The sequence below is a fragment of the Lissotriton vulgaris genome, unplaced genomic scaffold, assembly GCF_964263255.1.
Source record: "Lissotriton vulgaris unplaced genomic scaffold, aLisVul1.2 SCAFFOLD_732, whole genome shotgun sequence".
Classification (NCBI taxonomy): domain Eukaryota; kingdom Metazoa; phylum Chordata; class Amphibia; order Caudata; family Salamandridae; genus Lissotriton; species Lissotriton vulgaris.
Genome location: NW_028247159.1, coordinates 591,289 through 612,655, shown reverse-complemented (window position 1 = coordinate 612,655; position 21,367 = coordinate 591,289). Strand labels below are relative to the sequence as shown.

The 21,367-nt window shown below is 48.5% G+C and overlaps 1 protein-coding gene across 1 annotated transcript in view; it reads left to right on the top strand.

Annotated features, from left to right (window-relative positions):
* Nucleotides 1-21,056, top strand: part of LOC147665616 (uncharacterized) — a 232,184-nt gene extending 211,128 nt beyond the window's left edge. The window contains exon 8 of the mRNA XM_086949642.1: nt 19,201-21,056. Within this exon, the coding sequence (XP_086805768.1) occupies nt 19,201-20,780 (1,580 nt within the window). The 3' untranslated portion in view covers nt 20,781-21,056. The remainder of the gene's footprint in view (nt 1-19,200) is intronic.
* Nucleotides 21,057-21,367: the final 311 nt, after the last annotated feature.

The following is a 21,367-nucleotide window of genomic DNA, read 5'->3' as shown; positions in this document are numbered from 1 at the left end:
GTGTGAGGGCCCAGTGCATCAATTAGATATACTGATATCTTTCAGTGTGCTTCAATTCAAAGTCCCTTTGACATTGAGCAAAAGTAAGGGGATCAAAATTGTGGAACAAATGTATTAGAGATAAGCAGCCTCCCCTTCTCCAGGCATCAAAGGGTCCCTCATGTTGGGCCGGGGGGAAAGCTGGATTGAAATGGATTGGAGTGAATGGGGATGGAAAAGGAGTCCACCTGTCGTCGCCTGAAATTGAGTCCCATACTTTAAGAGTGGTGCATGTGGGGCAGCTAAGGTCACCCTGGCAGCCGCCTAGAAGAGAAGGGAGGCTCCAGCTATTTCCCTATGGCACTCTCGTCTTTGGAGACTGCTTAGCCTGGCTGATATTTTCAGGGATAATTGTAAGAATTTCGAATTTAAATTGAGCCCCCTTGTCTCCTTCCTCTCCCAGGGCCGTCCGTCTGCGGTGTGTCCCTCCACCATCAGTGCCCTCCATCTCTTCCAGTTTTGATCACAATTCCTGTGTCGACCAACCTCTCGTTAGTATGAATACGCCGCCACCACGGGTGTGGTGGGGGGCGTTTTTTTCTTTTTTCTTTGTTCCTTGTTAGATTCATAATTACTTATCCCATGTTAGGATGAGTTTGTCCACGCTTTTTGGCTATTTCACATACAACACCTCGGTGGAGCAACCTGGAGAAATTACCGTTACAGAAGGCCGTTGAGTTTTCTTTAGACCTATCTGCTGGCTTAGCAAAGTTGCATGATCTTCTTTTTTTTCTTTTTTATCTCTCTGTCTCAGCTCCGGGGCACTTAGAAGCTGTATCTTTCATTTGGCTGATCTAATAAGAGGAGGAGCTGGTTTATATTGATCAATGCACTTTGTCCACCTGTTATAATTCTGTTGAGGCTTTCTGATCTCCTGCGTGGGACCAAGTGATGATGTCATTTTTGCCTGTGGGCTGTGAAAAAAAAAATGATTAAACGCATTTTTTTATTTTTTTATTTGTTTATTCAAAGTTGCACAGTCATTACATTACAGTGGCATAAGCAATGAGAACTATAGAAGATCATGCAAAATCAGGATTTTACACTGCAATGAAGGGTTCATAGGATATGACCATTTTCTAGTTTTAACCCCCCGGTTATCCCCCCCTTTCAACCATTAAACGAAACCAATACAAACAAAACTCAGTGCTGTAAGTAAAATGGAAGCAGATCAGCATGCGTAATCATTACATATCCAGTCTTTGCAGTGAACATTGCCATTATATCCGGACATGTGGCACAGTTCAATACAGCGAGCGAGAGGACACACAATTACTCGTCCAGGCAAATATAGAGACACTCACACGCAGAAGTGCACATAGTGTTCGGAAACATAATCACCACTGAGAGATTTCAGTTACAAAATCCTATACGACAAACATCAGACAGGGCCTCCCCACGTAGCCAAAGTCCCAGATATTACATCTACTCATCTAGGAACATCGTCTCTCACCTCAGAGGGAGATTGCTCAGAGCTGGGGGTGTTTACTCTAGCACTTGTCCAGTGTAGGAACGGTTCCCAAATGTCCCTGGGTCGGGAAGCGGAGGGCATGAGCTCCCAATAATTATCTAGTTGAGTGTGGCCATAAGTTACGTCTGCTAACCATGCATCGAATGTAGGCAATGCCCTACGACCCCAGTGTACCGCCACCTGTCTTCTAGCATAAAGAAGGAGTAAGGCATGAAGTTTACGATTATTAGGTGCAGTATCAATTACATATCCCAACAGGCCAAGAGCCGGGGAAGGGTCATCTGCTCTAAAAGGTATCTGATTAATAGCAGAAAAATGGCGGACCAATAATCAGCAAGCACAGGGCAGCTCCAGGCGACATGTAAGAAAGAAGCCTGTTTGGTGCCGCATTTCCAAAAGCTAGTGTCATCTTTCAGTCCCATACGATGCATAGACACTGGTGTGCGGTAAAATCTGTGTAAAAACTTGAAATGAATTTGCCGGAGCCTATAGTTAGGTGATAGTTCAGTGAGTTGTTTACAGCAAAAGGACCACTGATCATCTGTTAAAGGCTCCTCAAGTTCAAGTTCAAGGGATTTATATAGCGCACTACTCACCCAGAGGGTCTCAAGGCGCTTGGGGAAGGGTGTTCAATTTTTGTCGAATAGCCAGGTTTTAAGTTCTTTTCTGAAGGAGATGTGGTTTTGAGTAAGGCGGAGGTGAGTGGGGAGTGAGTTCCAGGTCTTGGCCGCCAGGAAGGAGAAGGATCTGCTACCCATGGTGGATTTTCGGATGTGCGGGACTGCGGCGAGGGCTTGATTGGACAATTTAAGTTGGCGGGTGGGTGTGTAGAAGGACAATCGAGTGTTGAGGCATTCGGGTCCTAGTTTGTAGAGGGCCTTGTGTGCGAGGGTGAGAAGACGGAATGTAATTCTCTTGTTGACGGGAAGCCAGTGGAGGTCTTTTAGGTGTCCGGTAATGTGATCTTGGCGAGGGATGTCCAATATGAATCTCGCTGATGCGTTTTGGATGCGTTGGAGTTTTTTCTGTAGTTTTGCTGTGATTCCGGCGTATAGTGTGTTACCATAATCCAGTCGACTCGTGACCAGTGCGTGGGTGACAGTCTTTCTTGTTTCGAGGGGGATCCAGCGGAAGATCTTTTTGAGAATACGAAGTACGTTGAAGCAGGAGGATGAGACTGCGTTGACTTGTCTGGCCATCCAGAGAGAGGAGTCTAGGATGAAGCCCAGGTTGCGTGCGTGGTTAGTGGGTGTGGGTGCTGTGCCCAGAGCGGAAGGCCACCAAGAGTCGTCCCAGGCAGAGGGGGAGGATCCTAGGATGAGCACCTCCGTTTTGTCTGAGTTGAGTTTAAGGCGGCTGTGTTTCATCCATTCGGCTACTTCTTTCATGCCTTCGTGAAGATTGGTTTTGGCGGTGTTGGGGTCTTTGGTGAGGGAAAGGATTAACTGGGTGTCGTCGGCGTAGGAGATGATGTTAAGGTTGTGTTGACGCGCGATGGAGGCGAGTGGACTCATGTAAACGTTGAAGAGGGTGGGACTGAGTGATGATCCTTGTGGTACTCCACAGATGACTTCAGTGGCCTCTGAGTTGAATGGGGGAAGTCGGACTCTTTGAGTTCTCCCGGCGAGGAATGAGATGATCCAGTCCAAGGCTTTTCCTTGTATGCCGATGTTGCTGAGGCGTTGTATAAGGGTGCTGTGGCAGACTGTGTCGAAGGCGGCGGAGAGGTCGAGTAGGATGAGGGCCACTGTTTCTCCGTTGTCCAGTAGCGTTCGGATGTCGTCTGTAGCTGCGATGAGGGCGGTTTCGGTGCTGTGTTTGGCTCGGAAGCCGGACTGTGAGGGGTCGAGGGAGTTGTTGGCTTCAAGGAAGGCGGCGAGTTGGCTGTTGACGGCTTTCTCGATGACTTTGGCGGGGAAGGGGAGGAGGGATATGGGTCGGTAGTTTTTAAGTTCGGAGGGGTCTGCTGTGGGTTTCTTCAAGAGGGCGCTGAGTTCGGCGTGTTTCCAGCTATCTGGGAAGGTGGCAGAGTTGAACGAGCAGTTGATGACATCACGGAGATGGGGTGCGATGATGGAGTCAGCTTTGTTGAAGATGTGGTGGGGGCAGGGGTCTGTTGGCGAGCCAGAGTGGATTGAGTTCATTAGGCGGATGGTGTCTTCGGTGGTGATTGGGTTCCAGGTGCTGAGGTTGTTAGATGGCGGTGTAGGATCTGAGGGGGGTGGGGAGGGTTGTTCGCCGGGAGTATTCTCGAAGCTGTTGTGAATGTCTGCAATTTTGTTGTAGAAGAAGGAGGATAACGCATCGCAGAGGTCTTGGGAGGGAGTGATGTCGTTAGATGCTGCGGCGGGGTTGGTGAATTCTTTGACGATGTTGAAAAGTTCCTTGCTGTTGTGGGCGTTGTTGTCGAGACGATCCTTGAAAGCTGATTTTTTGGTGGATCGAATCAGTTGGTGGTGTTTGCGGGTGGCCGCCTTGAGGGTGGCCATGTTGTCGGTGGTTGGGTTTTTTCTCCATGTTTTCTCTAGGGTGCAGCATAGCTTCTCAGATTTTTTAAGGTCATCATTGAACCAGGGGGCCTTTTTGCTGCCTGAATTGATCTGGTGCTTTTTCAGGGGTGCTAATTCGTCAGCGCTGTGGGTGATCCATTGCTTGAGGTTGGTGGCCGCTTGGTTTGGGTCAAATGAGAGGGTGGGAGGGTTTTGGTTGAGTGATGTGAGGAGTTGGTCGGAGGTGATTTTGTTCCAGTTTCTTCGAGGAATAGGTTGTGGGCGGTTGTGGGTCAAGGTGGTTTTGAAGCTGAAGTGAACACAGCTGTGGTCCGTCCTTGGAGGGCTGTGGTGCGGTCGAAGGAAATGTGCTTGCTGGAGGTGAAGATAGGGTCGAGCGTGTGTCCGGCTACATGGGTGGGAGTGTCCACAAGTTGTTTGAGTCCGAGATTGGACAGGTTGTCCAGAAGGGAGTTGGTGTTGCTGTTGTGTTTGTTTTCAAGGTGATGTCATCGCTGAATTGAGTACGGGGTCCTGGAGGCCTGTAGATGAAGGTGCCTCTAAGTGTGGTCCTAGGGTCGGTGTGGATCTGGAAGTGGAGATGTTCGGCGGTGGCAAGATTATCGTCGGTGCTGGTTGTGATTTTGATGGTGTTCCTATGGACGATGGCGATGCCTCCTCCTGTTTGTTTGGTGCGGTCTTTTTGGGTGATCTTGTAAGCGTCCGGGATGGCTATAGCGATGTCGGGTGCTGATGATGTGTTCATCCAAGTTTCTGTAAGGAAGGAGATGTCCGGTGACGCAGTGTCGAGTAGGTCCCAGAGTTCAGTGGTGTGTCTATGGATCGAGCGGGTGTTTAGCAGGATGCACTTCAGGTGGTTAGAGTCGGAGCTATGTTTGGAGGAAGTGGATTTGGAGAGGGTCCTGAAGCAGGTGAACTTGCAGGTGTGACAGGCGAATGGACCGTGGGTACGTCCTGGGGTGGCTTCGCAGCATTGTGGTGTGAGCTCTCCAACCCCAATGCCGGAAACAACAACACCACCCCTTCGCAAGACCTCTGCAACTCCCTCGCCTCCTACTTCCACAACAAGATCGCGGACATACACAACAGCTTCAGCACTCAACCAACGCACACCACGACCGAACCACCGCCCCCCACCACCATCCTCCGCGCTTGGACCCCGATCAGCACTGAAGACACCATCCGCACGATGAACTCCATCCACTCCGGATCTCCGACCGACCATTGCCCTCACCACATCTTCAACAAGGCCGACGCTGTCATCGCACCCCACCTGCAGGACATCATCAACACCTCCTTCAACACCGCTACCTTCCCGGAGAGCTGAAAGCACGCCGAACTCAGCGCCCTACTAAAGAAGCCATCAGCCAACCCCACGGACCTCAAGAACTACCGTCCCATCTCGCTGCTCCCGTTCCCCGCAAAAGTCATCGAGAAGACCGTCAACAAGCAACTGGCCGCCTTCCTCGAGTCGAACGGATCCCTCGACCTCTCGCAGTCTGGCTTCCGGGCCAACCACAGCACCGAGACCGCACTGATCGCAGCAACCGATGACATCCGAGCCCTGCTCGACAACGGAGAAACAGCGGCCCTCATCCTCCTAGACCTCTCCGCGGCCTTCGACACTGTCTGCCACCGCACCCTAGTACAGCGCCTCAGCAACGTCGGAATCCAGGAGAAGGCACTGGAATGGATCACCTCCTTCCTCGCCGGAAGGACACAGAGAGTTCGCCTCCCACCCTTCAGATCAGAAGCCACCGAAGTCATCTGCGGCGTTCCTCAAGGCTCCTCGCTGAGCCCAACCCTCTTCAACGTCTACATGAATCCCCTCGCAGCCATCGCACGCCAGCACAACCTCAACATCATCTCCTACGCTGACTCTCTCCCTCACCAACGACCCCTCCACCGCCAGAGCCAACCTACACGAAGGGATGAAAGAGGTAGCCGAATGGATGAAGAACAGCCGCCTGAAACTGAACTCGAACAAGACGAAAGTCCTCATCCTGGGATCCTCACCCTCCGCCTGGGACGACTCCTGGTGGCCTCCCGCCCTAGGCAGCACACCCAAACCAACAGACCATACACGCAACCTGGGCTTCATCTTGGACTCCTCCGTCTCCATGACCAGACAAGTCAACGCCGTCTCCTCGTCGTGCTTCAACATCCTTCGCATGCTGCGCAAGATCTTCCGGTGGATCCCCACCGAGACCAGGAAGACGGTCACCCAGGCCCTTGTCACCAGCCGACTGGACTACGGCAACTCCCTCTACGCCGGAACCACCGCCAAACTCCAGAAGAGACTCCAGCGGATCCAGAACGCCTCAGCTCGACTCATCCTGGACATCCCCCGTCGCAGCCACATCTCCGAACACCTGAAAGACCTGCACTGGCTCCCGGTCAACAAGAGAATCACCTTCCGCCTCCTCACCCACGCACACAAAGCCCTGCACAACCAAGGCCCAGGATACCTCAACAGCCGCCTCAACTTCTACGCTCCCAATCGCCAGCTTCGATCGACCGGCCACGCCCTCGCCGCCGTCCCCCGCATCCGAAGAGCCACCACAGGGGGACGGTCGTTCTCCTACCTCGCCGCCAAGACTTGGAACTCCCTCCCGACCCACCTCCGCCTGACCCAGGACCACCTCGCCTTCAGGAAACAGCTCAAGACCTGGCTGTTCGAGCAGTAGCGGTCCCCCCCCCCCTAGCGCCTTGAGACCCTCCGGGTGAGTAGCGCGCTATACAAATGCTTTGATTGATTGATTGATTGATTGCGTCCGGGGTTGAGGGCGAGGAGAGTTGCGGCATCATATGTGAATCTAGTGGGCTGGGCACGGCGGGGGCCAGGGGGTCTGGCGCTGGGCGCGGTCCAGGCGCGGACGGGCGTAGACGGGCTTACCTTTGGCGCACCTTCGGCGCGGCCGCAGCGCGTGGACGCTGCACGTAGGTTCATCTGTCTTATATATGGACAGTGGAGGGGGGCGGAGCGTGGGAGGGGCAGCTGGGAGGCGGGAGCGGGGAGGAGACACGGGGTCCAGGTAAACAAACTAACAAAATGGAGTAGGGTATCTCACAACAAAGCAGGGGCACAGTCGCCGATTATTAAAACACTTTTCAGAGCCAAGCGCTATTTAATAAAGCACAATGCAGGGCCAATGAGCAGCGCAAATAAATAAATATGTAAAAACGATACCAGGCACTGCGATATCGCTGAAGCGCTCGAGTAGATGAATTTTGCAGCAGAGCGTCAGCAAAAGCGTCTCGGGACAGGCAGGGAGCGAGGGGGAGCGACCTCTGATGAGCTGCTTCAGACGGTCACAGAGGCAGTGGGGGACGGGGCTGCAGAACGAAACTAGTGTGTGAGAGGGGCAGCTGGGAGGCGGGAGCGGGGAGGAGACACGGGGTCCAGGTAAACAAACTAACAAAATGGAGTAGGGTATCTCACAACAAAGCAGGGGCACAGTCGCCGATTATTAAAACACTTTTCAGAGCCAAGCGCTATTTAATAAAGCACAATGCAGGGCCAATGAGCAGCGCAAATAAATAAATATGTAAAAACGATACCAGGCGCTGCGATATCGCCGAAGCGCTCGAGTGGGTGAATTCTGCAGCAGAGCGTCAGCAAAAGCGTCTCGGGACAGGCAGGGAGCGAGGGGGAGCGACCTCTGATGAGCTGCTTCAGACGGCTTCAGACGGTCCTCCAGTTCCGCATTCCATGCCTGCATGGATGTTGGTACCATAATAGGGGAGTGCTCCTGCATACTGTTGTACAATCTAGAGACCAGTTTTTTGGGGGATGCCCTAGCGAGCACGCTTTGGAGCGCTTGCAATTGTGGAGGTTCTTCAGGAAACTACCCCCAGAGCGCCCTGCAGGACAGTTTCAGCTTATGGTAGGTAAAAATATAATTGAAAGTCAGGGGCTCGTCGTCGCCACCCGGTTGGGGGTCCTGAAACGCGCCATTCGGGTATAAATCAGCAAAGGTACGCAATGGTGCGCCACGTATAGAGACATCCCCTCCACTGACAGCCAAGCAGGGCAACATAGGGTTGCATCTCAACGGGATAGCTGGTGCAGACAGGAGCGGAAGCCGAGCTCTCTTCTGGAGTTCTCGCCACACCCACCTAAGCATATTGGCTGTATCTATGTCCAGGGAGGGTCGTGGTGTTTTGCTATATAAGGCTACATTCAGTGGTAGCGGGGCCACAGAGTCTGATTCCACTGCAACATGAGGCTGGTACGGCATAGGATATACCCAAAAATGAACAAATAGAGCCTGCGTACACAATGCGTAAAGCTGCATGTCAGGAGCGCCCAATCCCCCCTGTCGGAGTGGTAGTGTCAGGAGTGCCCACGATACTCTGGCCTGACCTCCAGCCCACACCAGTGATAATAAGGAAGATCGCAGACAGGTGTGAAAGTGTTTTGTTAATGGGATTGGGATATTCGCAAAGAGGTAGAGGAACTTTGGCAATACCACCATTTTTGCCAATGCGATCCTCCCGACCAAGGACAGAAGGAGTGTGTTCCAAATAGCCACTTTGGTTTCCAGCCAGTGCACCGCTTTACCAAAGTTAAGGGCCCATATGTCCTGTATGTTACGGCTAATCCAAATGCCTAAATATTTAACAGAATCCGCTTCCCAGCGTAGGGGGTAGTCGGACTTCACTTCAGGGATAGTGTCTGTAAGCGGGAATGCAACAGATTTAGAACAATTGATTGATACACCTGCCAGACCTTCAAATTTTACAAATTCGCGAAGTAGAGGATTAAGGTTTACAGTGGGGTTTGAGACATACAGAGGGACATCATATGCGTACACAGATATCAATAGACTACGGGAACTAAAACTTATGCATCTCGCCGTGTGGTGTTGTCTGATTCTTGCAGCAAGAGGCTCCATGGCAATGGCGAAAAGCAACGGAGACAGGGGGCTGCCCTGTCTCGTACCACGTGAGATGTCAAAGGGCTCGGATAGTAAACCGTTCACTTGTACCCTAGCTGTAGGGGAAGTGTACAACAGTTGTATTAAATTAATGAATAGTGGGCTGAATCCCATCCTGCTGAGGATTCTGAATAAATAAGGCCATTCTAGCGAGTCGAAGGCTTTTGTAGCTTCTAAAAACACGACCGTTGCTTGTACAGTTGGATGAAGGTAGTGCAACACCAAGAATATAGTTCTTAAGTTATGGGAGGTTGCGCGCCCCGGCATGAAGCCTGATTGGTCTGGCAGGGCCACCATCGGTAGCAACGGCTGCAGTCTGTCAGCAATTATTTTCGCGTAGATTTTCACATCCACGTTGATGAGGGAAAGAGGCCTATAAGAATCTAACGACTGGCTGTCTTTATCTGGTTTTAAAAGCGTTATTATTAGGGCTTCGCGCATGGACTTAGGCAAAATTCCAGTTTCAAGGGCCTCAGCGAACACTGCGTGCAGCCGCGGCGCCAGTTCCTCTGCATAAGTCTTATAAAAAGCTGTCCTGAGACCATCAGGGCTGGGGGCCTTATTTAACGGCATACTCTTAATCACCTTGGCTATATCTTGCGCTGTGATTGGGACGTCCATGTATTGGCGGTGTGCGTTGTTAAACCATACCAAGGCTTTCGTGTCTAAATATGTATCGAGGGATTCTGGAGTCTCATTCTGTCTGGTTTTATATAGGTTAGAGTCAGCGAAAGTGTGAAGAACTGCTTCCTGACCTACCACCATCTCCCCATCTGGGTCCCTAATGGAGTGTATGTATGTGGATTGTGGTCTGGTGGAGATGAGGTGAGCCAGGGTCCTGCTAGGTCTATCACCTTCCCCGTACCTACGGCTTCTGCTTGTTTGCCCAGGAACTTTACCTCCCGTTGTGCCTCCTCGTTAAAGTCTAGGAGTTTAGCCTTCATTTGAACCGCTAACTCAGGCGTGGGATTATCGCAGAAACGGGATTCCACCGCCCTCAGTTCCCCTTCAATCTTGCTTAGTGTATTTCTAATGGCTCGCAGCACCCCTGCCCTACATGCAATACACTGCCCCCTGATTACCACTTTGAATGCATCCCACAGCACAGACTCCGTTGATACTGAGCCCGCGTTCGTTTCAAAGTATTGGACTATGTCTGCTCTTATTTTTTCGGTAAATGCTGTGTCTAACAATGAGTGTGGTGGTAAAAGCCAGGTGAAGGCCCGAGTGGGAGCATCTGGTATTCTGATTTCCAGTAGGCATGGAGCATGATCAGATAGCGATCTAGCCTGATTACACACCCACACTGTCCATGCAGCCACATCGGGCGCCACCAGCCAGTAATCTAGCCTTGACCAGGCAGCATGGTGACTCGAAATACAGGTGCCCTCCCTCACATTCGGGTGTCTACACCTCCATATGTCAAGCAATAAACCTTCTTGGAGAATGTCTAACAATGCCTGCCTGGCATGTGGGTGCAGCGGTCTAGATGCTCCCTTGCGATCCAGATCATCGTTCAGTACAACATTAAAGTCTCCACCCCAAACGACTGTTGAGCAATCCATCAATGCAATTTGCGCCCATACAGATCTGAAGAATTCTGGGTCATCAACATTCGGACCATACATCGCTACCAACACCAATGGCTTTCCCAGAAGGGTGCCGTAGATCACAACAAATCTGCCCTCAGGGTCACAGTGCACAGTATGTTCCTTCCAGTCTAGTCCTCTACGTATAAGGATAGCCACCCCACAGGCATAATTAGAGTAGATGGCAGAATAAATCGAACCCCATCTGGAGTGTTTTAGTCTGGGGAATGGAGTGGAGTTAATGTGCGTTTCTTGCAAAAAGCAAATGTCTATCTTGTGTCTTATAAGATATCCATGCATCAATCTCCCTTTTTTGCCATCTCTAAGTCCGCGGATATTCTAAGTTAACACCCCTGTTAATTCCATTGCAATGTTGATGCTGCATTACCACTATACAGTAATTGTCTAGTTGCATGTCCAAGACTAATGATCACACCGCACAATCGAGAATAATACTCAGCACTTGCCAAACAACCCAACAGCCCCGTCCCCCCTCCACCCACAGCAACCCCCCAATCAGGTTGTGTCATAGCCCCCCCTAAATTACGCATAGCGCAAACACATTGAAATGTAAGGCAGCATTGTTTTTAAACTTTGTGTCACTTGATTATTATTGTTTTTAGAAATTATTGTCACAGACTTAATTGTGTTGTGATTTCACTTACCGGACTACAGCCGTGCACGCAGCGGAGCCAGCGCTGACGTTACACGCACACTCCCCCTGCGGAGGCCACGCCCCTTTCAGGCCACACCCCCTCGTCCCACAACCCCAGAGTAGTATAAAATATGTGCAATCCTCGGTCGCGCAGCGGGCGAGCGCAGCGGGCGCGACGTTTGCGCGCCGAAGGCGCGCCTAAGGCAAGCCCGTCTGCGCCCGTCCGCGACCGGCCGGGACTAGGGGCTATACCCCCTATAGGCCTTAATCCATCTGCGCCGATACTTATCCAGTATACACGGAGCGAGCTACTAGCCCTCAACACGGATGTTAGATCTCACCGTTGCAATCAAACCGGCCCCGGACTATCGTATGGACCTTTCTCCTGTCTCGCCTGTCGCTGGTCGAGTATGGGCCAACCCCCAACTGACCTCCGCACAAACTCTACCAAAAATCAGCTAGAATTGAAATGCCTATACCTTAATGCCAGATCCTTACCTAAACATGCCCTAGAAATCTGGGACATGCTGACATCCAGGACCCCGGACCTAGTTTTTATTACCGAAACATGGCTATCGGACTCTAATACCCCAGACCTCGCTAATGCCCTTCCCCCAGAATACAAAATAGTTACACAAAACAGACAAGGCAAGAAAAAGAAAGGCGGAGTCGCCGTGATCTTTAGAGACCATCTGACATGCTTTGCGGAAAACACAATTGTGTACCCTGAACATGAGATATTACCATTCAAAATTTTATCCCACGGCCTCATCATTCTTGCTGGCGCAGTTGTTTACAACCCTCCAGGGCAACAAGCCAGTGTAAGCGCCAAATTATTGAACCAACTGCTACCACTATGTTTAAAACAGGAAAACTACATGGTCGTCGGTGACTTCAACGTTCATTACGATAAAACAGACGCCCCCGGATCCGCCCAGTTGAAATACGATGTGGAAATCCTACAACTCAAACAGTGGGTCGAGGGCCCCACGCACTTAGCCGGGCACACCCTTGATCTTCTATTTACTAATATTGATTCAACCACCATAAAAGAAATCCTCCCTCTGTCCTGGTCCGACCACTCCTTACTACTCTTTTCATTTAAACTTCCTGGCAAACCCCTGAAGTTTAGATCCACCCCTCCCGTCACCAATAGAGCCTGAAGACTAATTGATGACTCTAACTTTCAAACCCACTTCCTTGAGACAGATGTCACAATACTGGAAGACCCCTCTATCAGTAACAACGTCATTCTTTTAGATTCTGGAATTCGCCAAACGCTAGACAAACTAGCCCCTATGCGGAAATCAAGAAAAAAAACGACTATAACGGCGAAATGGTATACCCCTCTCCTAAAGAGCCTCAAAAAGGAATGTCAAAAAGACGAACACCGATGGAGACAAACTAAAGACTCGGAAACTAAAGCTGCCTATGTCACCAGACGAAATCAATACTTTTTGGCCATTAGAGACGCAAAAAAAGCATACTTCACTCAACGAATTCATGAGGACCACAATTCCGCTAAAGAATTGTTCAAAATAGTGAAGGAGTTCAGCAACCCGTCCAGCACCTCACAAACCCTCACCCCATCAACAGAGGCCTGTGAACGCATCAGCACCTTCTTTGTCGATAAAATTAACAAAATCTACACTACCTTCACCCCTCTAAGCACTCCCACCGTTCCTGACAATCCTGAAAAGCTCACCCCAATAACAGACAAAGGCAACAACCAACCAGACTCAGGCAACACACCTTGCCTAACTGCTTCAACCATTCTCTGAAGATGAAGTATCAGCAGTTCTGAAAACAGTTAAATCCGGCTCTCCTGCATACCCCTGTCCCCATTTCGTGTTCTCCAAAATTTTACCAACACTCTGCCCTCTTATCACCAAACTCTTCAATAAATCGCTCACCACCGCAACTTTTCCAGAAGCCTGGAAACACGCATCCATGACTCCCCTTTTGAAAAAAGCCAGATCTGACATCTCCAACCCGGAGAACTATAGGCCAATTTCTCAGCTCCCGTATCTCTCCAAAGCTTTGGAGAAACTGGTCAATATACAACTATCCCGATATCTGGAAAACAATTCACTCCTAGACCCCTCACAGACCGGCATCAGAACCAATATTAGCACAGAGGCAACGCTGCTGGCAGTATCGGACAGTATCAGATGCACCACTGATCAAGGTGGATCGGTGGCTCTGATACTGCTTGACCTGTCAGCGGCGTTTGACACCGTATCCCACGACTGTCTACTAAACACTATCTTGAGTAAAGGAGTGCAATCCTCAGCACTAAACTGGATTAGATCGTTTCTTAGCAACCGTACCCAGGCAGTGCACATGGGCCAGTTTCATTCGAAACCCTGTCCCATCAGCCGTGGGGTCCCACAAGGGGCCTCGCTGAGCCCCACTCTTTTCAATGTCTATGTTTCATCTCTGGCTGACATTGGTAGAAAGTGGGGCATCGGCATATGTTCCTATGCCGACGACACACAGCTGATGGTGACAATGGATGAAAGGTCGGAGACAACAAAGAAAAAGCTACACAGCTGTCTCACCGAAATGGCATCATGGATGCATAACCATTGCTTAAAATTAAATGCCGGCAAATCGGAGATACTACTGTTTGGAGGAGCAAAACTGACATGAAACGCCACATGGTGGCCACCCCATTGGGATCAGCCCCTACTCCAAAACAACACGCCAGAAATTTAGGTATCATCATGGACGACGCACTGTCCATGAAGGACCACATACGATCACTCTGGGGTAAGGGCTTTGCAATACTCAAACTTCTGGCAAAAATCTTTCCCTGGATACCCCTGGATTGTCGACGCACAGTCACCCAAGCCCTCTTGGTCAGCCGCCTTGATTACGGCAACGCACTTTTCGAAGGAATGAACGAACAACTTTTCTCCCGCCTACAGGTTTTACAAAATCAGGCGGCCAAGCTGGTCTGCAATAAAGGCAAGCGAGACTCAGCATCCGCTTGCCTCCGGAAACTTCACTGGCTACCGATGCGCCAGAGGGCCACCTTCAAAATACTCTGTCATGCACACAGAGCTCTTTACAAAACTGGCCCTACCATCCTCCAAGGGAAAATTGATTTTTACGTCCCCAACAGGAACCTAAGATCGAATCACCTAGCCCTGGCTAAACCTAAACGCATCCATAAGACAAGAACGGGTGGACGTGCCTTCTCATACCTGGCAGCCAAAAGGTGGAATGAGTTACCTGTAGACCTCAGACATACCATTAACTACCTTCAATTCCGGCAAAAATTAAAAACTCACCTCTTCACAAAAAACTAAATCCCCCAGCATAGCCATCAGCAGTCTAACTCGTTTCATAGCGCCGTGATATCCCACGGGATGAGTGTTGCGCTTTATAAATACTGGAAATAAAAAAAATAAAATAAAAGTTACAAACATTGGGAATCACCCCTGGAGGGCGTGGTATCCTGAGCATACACCCCTGTTTGCACAGGGTGGCTGTGCATTTCAGCCTAGGTTGCTAGCCACCGATCTTGATAACAACAAATTTATGTGGCAGCCAACGCACAGGGTGCTCCACGGAGATCAGCACAAGAGCCCAGCAATCTCAAGGGCACAAAAGAGCAACAACTGCAAACCAACAATGTTCCATAGTATGATACTCGTACAGTGAACCAACATAATCCTGTAACGGAAGTAAGAGCTCTCTATTTAAGTACAGAGGGTTTTAAAACGAGACTAGTAGAATCAATCATTGTCACTTAGGCGACCAACTTCATCCCCCAGCTGTGCATGTTTCCTCTTTGGCCTGGTACTGCAAACATGTTTTGCGAATTTCAATGCAGACTTAGCGTCCGTAAAGTAATGAGTAGTACCATCATGCACCACTCGCAGTTTAGCTGGGTACAAAAGGGAGTACTTTATGTCGGCCTGCATTAAGAGCTTCTTAGCTGGAAGGAATTCCTTTCTGGACGCCTGCACCAGTGGGGTGAAATCTGGGTAAAACGAGATGGCATTGCCCCTATGCGTTATTTTACCCTTCTCCCTTGCAAGACGCAGTATCAGATCCCTGTCCTGATAATTAAGTAGCTTGGCAAGGATCAGTCTCGGCGGTGCGCCCACAGGTGGTTTCTGACCCAGCGCCCTATGGGCACGCTCCACTGTGAAGACCTGAGACAAGTGTGGATCGAATAGTTTGTGCAATAGGACCGTGACAAAGGACTCCATTCTGTCAATGGCAGTGGACTCCGGAATACAAGTTATGCGCATGTTTCATCTACGGGAACGCGCCTCTAAGTCATCAGCCTTGGCGCGCAAAAGTTCAACCTCTTTCTCCAGATTAGTGATATGCTGTTTGAACTCCTGCTGGAATTCGCAGCATTCCGTGTGTCTGTTTTCGAGACAGTCCAGGCGTGTTTCGTGTGTTCCGACCAGCGTTTTAACTGATTCAAGCTGAGACGTCATGTTGTCGAGTTTAGTGTCAATACTTCTAAGACTGGAACGCACCTCCAGCATTAGTGTCAGGTGCATTAAGCTCTGTATTGTCGCAAACCTGGTCATTTTGTCTAGCTTGACGTTTCTGCTCAAATCTGATCTTAGGTTGTTTCGGGTCGCCCTTGCCCATTGTTATTAATATAATAGGGACCCGGCCAGGAAGTAGTAAGTATGTAGGGGGTGATGCAGGCAAACGTGTGGCCGAGACTGTGGGCGCTATCAAACCCCAGTCCTCCAATGTGCAGGACCAATGTTCACTTCCCGAGAGCCTTTGTAATGGGCCAGGTATGGGAAATTCTGCCAGCAGCTCACTATAAATCGCCGACCCCCCAGGAGGTCAATACTCGCCAGCTAGGGCCACCTCGCGGTCGTTACCAGGCGAGATCAGCTGGCCAAGCGTCATGTGCAATGCATCGCGCAGGCCCGGCACCAACGATGAGCAAATGATCCAGATCCAAAAGGGTGTTCACCACAACCCCCAGATGCGGCGAAAGCAATACTTTCGGCAGTTGAAGGCGGCGGGGACCACCTACCGTCTCTCCTGCCTACGTCAACTGATCGAAGGATTATTCCGGGGTTCTCACCAGCACAATTATCGCACAGCACTCCCTCCGCCACTCGGGTCAGGTTCCCAAGCACTCACATCGGAAAGCGCGCAAAATGGCGATGTGTCTCTGTTTAGCCCAATGATACGGCCACGTTGGTATAAGGTCAGCTCAATCTCTGTAGAGGCAGTGCTACAAATCCTCCCCGCATGACCACTTTATGGTCATCCTGAGCGCGGATGTCTGGAGCCCGCCGGTCAAAATAATCAGATCTTCCCTCCGCTTTCCAGATGGCGGTTCTCCAGGCCTCGCGAAGGTCAGGCAAACAGCACACACCACGGCCACAGCTTCACACCCCCTCACGGAGATATGGTCGTCTGTTTATGCACGCGCCCAGCACACATCAGGCGGAGTGGCTCGCTCACCTACACGATGTCAGGGTCCCGAGTGTATATCTCCGGTCTGCACAAATGGGCCTACCAGGCACCGGGCCATAGTGTGACGCGTCCCCCAAGCAGGGCTCCGTCTCAGGCAGGCTCCGCACCTGCAGCACACCGGCAGATCTTTCAAGGCCAATAACTTAATGTTGGTTCGCACCCGGAACGGCAAATTTTCACCTCAGCCGCCCCTCGCTCTCAGCAACCTCTGTGTCAGGATAGATGCGTGAACTTCGCATCCCAGGCAGGATTATGAACAGGATTATTAGCGCAGCCGGCGGAGCTCGCTTAGAAAACGGCCATGTCGCTGCTCGGCCAGCCACGCCCCCCCCGATTAAACACATTTTTGACAAAAATCAGGCAGCAGGCCAAGGCTCCTCTGTGCCCCTCTGTGCTCCTCGGTGCCCTGCAGCAGCCACCACACGAGCAGCACCAGCAGCGCCTTAGCACCGCGTGCCGGCAGCGGCTATTCCTGCCCCCACAGCAGATCCGTAGAACTTAAAGCGCCTTCGGGAGCGGAAACCTGTCACAAAACAAACCCGGGCAGGCGTCTCAAGCTCCGCCCCGCTTGCTCATCAACTCCTCCTCGGCTCGGCCCCTCGGCTCTAACCGATATGCTCTGCACTCAACGCCGAATCACAGGCCAACAACGACTGTGAACACCAACAGAGGGAAGAATTGTGTGTTTCTCCCAGTTATTAAAAAAAAACAGCATAAGTCTTAGCTGCTTCTGCTGCACCCAGAGTCTTATGCGACTTTTCAGTCTAATTTTTCTGTCTGGAAAAAGATTGTGTCCTGGTTTTCTGCACCCAGTAAATCCAGGTGCAGAAAAACCTAACAACTGATAATCAGGTGGAATAAAATGAACACATGAAAGTACGCCTTAATTTCATTGCCCTTGATTCATACTCTGGACCATAGTTGAGGGATAGGTCTAGGCATAGTCCTTGCAGCACACAATAGATTTGCGTGCGGCAGAGGCCAGAACTCAAAAGTCAGGATACCAGATACAAGTAGCAGGTTACTCAGGGCAGGGGGAAATGCCTGTTGTCCGTGGAGGAGTCATTCCCTTCCCAGAAATCTGCATTACAAATTAATTAATAGTATATATTTTTTAAATATCTGTTTGGTGCCGGTCCATATGACTTTAATATCTGCCTTTGGGATTCTATGTTGCAATTCCATAGGGTACATGTATCCTTTGTGTGCTTAATAAAATGTTGAAAATTCTACAAATCCTCCCTCCTACATCCAAGTACTCTCATGCTACCATTCTACACTCTGCTCTGTCTGAAAAACAGCTCAACATTTTCAAAATTCTGCATTGATTTGGTTTGTTAGTTATATTTTTGGAAATGTACATGTATTAACTATTTAATTTTAATACTATAGGTGATTGAAATTATGGACGAAGAAAGCAAGATTTAGCACTAAGCAACTGAATGTCAGTTCCATTTGAAGGATTGTTTTGAAAAACTGAAGGACATCCAGCATTATACGTTTAAACAATTTCCAAAAATCTAAGTGTGGCGAGGAAAGTACTATACCTGTAAGTGAAGTCACTAATTTTGCATTTCATTAACCCAGAGCAAAGCCATATCTGTGCACACAGCCTCAGAAATAATGTAGGAAGACCACTTCAGCATCCTCATCTAAAATATTATCAGAAAGACAAATTACCTAAGCATGACAGAAGAACGTTCATCTAAAGCATCATGTAATTCGAGAGAGGAAACACACACTGCATAAAAGAAAGTAACAACTAAAGGTTTCTTCTGGATACCATCAAAGAAAAGACGCTGAAAGAAGACTACGAAGCTGACACGTTAACAACCAAAAGATTGGAAAATCACCTTTGTTCAACAACCGTTTTTAGCCAGTTACTCAAGTTTGAGAGTTATCGGGATATAACACCTCGACCCACTCTGCTCACTCTTGCGAAAACCTTAAATATTCACCACTTTATTGTGTTCATGACCATCTCAGATTGTTTCATTTTTATTGTGTACTGTTCTGTAGTTCTATGTAAATCGCCTCAACATTATCTGTTGTGCAGGAGTGATATGTAAAACTGTTAAATATAAAAATGGATTAAAGGATCACCATTGCGCTATAGCTAATGTAAATAAATCCTCGTCTTCAGAACTACAAACCTTAACCTTACACCAAACATAGAAAGAGTAGAAGGAACTGATGTTCTGCAACTAATGATCCACAATAGTACTCTGCACGTTCTAACACCCTCAGTTACTGCCATTACATCAGTGCAAAAAGGTACTTATCAGTTTAATCATTAAATATCAGACTAACACTTTATTACTGCATTGCTAAGAACCTATACAAATAGATTTGAGAAAAACTTCAGTCACAAATGAAGTTGCTGCCGGAGAGGCTATTACTTAAAGACTATTATCTGCTAGAAAAATTTCAACAGGTGTTACAGGGCTGGTTCCTGACATTTTTTGCTGAATTCAAGTGTTGAGAAGATTACACACACTGTCTTTTAGAGATAAGTGCTGAACATTATCTAAACAAGCCCGACTCTTAAAGCGAGGCAAAATAACTGAAGTTGGGGAAAAAAGTTACCTGTGCCAAATAAGATACAGCCATAAATCTTATCTCACAGAATTTGACAGAATGCACACTGGGGGAAACCACTCTCACTCTGTGGAAAAACCTTACCAGTGCGCTGAATGCAAAAAAAGTTTCAACCAAAAATCTTATTTCACTGAACATATGAGAATCCACTCTGGGGAAAACCCTTATCAGTGCTCTGAATGCCAGGAACGGTTTTGTAACAAACAAAGTCTTTCTCGTCATCTAATAATCCACTCTGGCAAAAAACCTTACCAGTGCTCTGAATGCCAGAAATATTTCATGTACAAAAACAGTCTCATTCAGCATAGAGGAACCCACACTGGGGAAAAACCTTATCAGTGCTCTGAATGCCAGAAATGTTTCCGTTTAAAAAGTAGTCTCACAAAGCACATAAGTACCCACACTGGGGAAAAACCTTATCAGTGCTCTGAATGCCCAAAACATTTCAACCGTAAATCACTTCTAACTGCACATTTGAGATTCCACACTGGGGAAAACCCTTATCAGTGCTCTGAATGCCAGGAAAGGTTTTGTAACAAACAAAGTCTTTCTCGACATGCAATAATCCATTCTGTGGAACAACCTTATCAGTGCTCTGAATGCCAGAAATGTTTCTGTATAAAAAGTAGTCTCAATCGGCACATAAGAATCCACACTGGGGAAAACCGTTATCAGTGCACTGAATGCCACAAATCTTTCAGTCAAAAAAGCTGTCTCACTCGACATACAAGAACCCACACTGGGGAAAAACCCTATCAGTGCTCTGAATGCCAGGAATGTTTCAGTGAAAAAAGACTTCTCACGCTGCATATAATAACCCACACTGGGGAAAAACCTTATCAGTGCTCTGAATGCCAGGAATGTTTCAGTGAAAAAAGACTTCTCACGCTGCATATAAAAACCCACACTAGGGAAAAACCTTATCAGTGCTCTGAATGCCCAAAAGATTTCAAACTTAAATCACTTCTAACTGCACATGTGCGATTCCACACTGGGGAAAAACCTTATCAGTGCTCTGAATGCCAGAAATGTTTCAGTGAAAAAAGAAATCTCACCCTACATATAAAAACCCACACTAGGGAAAAACCTTATCAGTGCTCTGAATGCCCAAAAGATTTCAAACTTAAATCACTTCTAACTGCACATGTGAGATTCCACACTGGGGAAAAACCGTATCAGTGCTCTGAATGCCAGAGATGTTTCAGTGACAAAAGCAGTCTCACTCAGCATATAAGAACCCACACTGGGGAAAAACCTTATCAGTGTTTTGAATGCCACAAATGTTTCAGTCAAAAAAACAGTCTCAATCAGCATATAAGAATCCACACTGGGGAAAAACCTTATCAGTGCTCTGAATGCCACAAATGTTTCCGTCAAAAAAGCAATCTCACTGAGCATATAAAAATCCACACTGGGGAAAAACCTTATCAGTGCTCCGAATGCCAAAATTGTTTCAGCCAAAAATCTCATCTCACTGAACATGTGAGAATCCACACTAGTGAATAGACTTATCAGTGCTCTAAATGTCAGACAAGATTCAGAGGTAGAGATGGTTACAAGCGCCATAAGAAAACACACCATCAAAATATTTCAGTTCTCTGAATGCCAGAAAAGCATCAATTTTAAACTCAATCTCACTCTACATGAACAGCCTCACTAACTATAAGCAACTCCATACTGATGAAAAACCTTATGAGTGCTCTGAATGCCAGAAAAGCTGTCGAGAAAAACGCTATCTCACCATGAGAAACTCCACACTAGAGAAAATCCTTATGCCATAAAAGGTTGAATCTGAAAGACAGTGTTATGCTTCATGAGGAACCCACTCTGGGGAAAAACCTTATGAGTGCGCGAAATGCAAGCAAAGTTTTGGTTACAAATTACTTCTCACTTGACATGAGCGAACTCACACGGTGGAAAAAAAGCCTTATGTGTGTTCTGAATGTCAGATAATGTTTAGTCTTGAATACAATGTCATTTCACGAGAGAATTCACACTGGACTAAAGCCATATACAGGAGGGGAAAGCCAGAAACGTTATACTCAGAAAGGAGATCTCACTAAACATGAGAAATGCATCCAGACCAGGTGTAA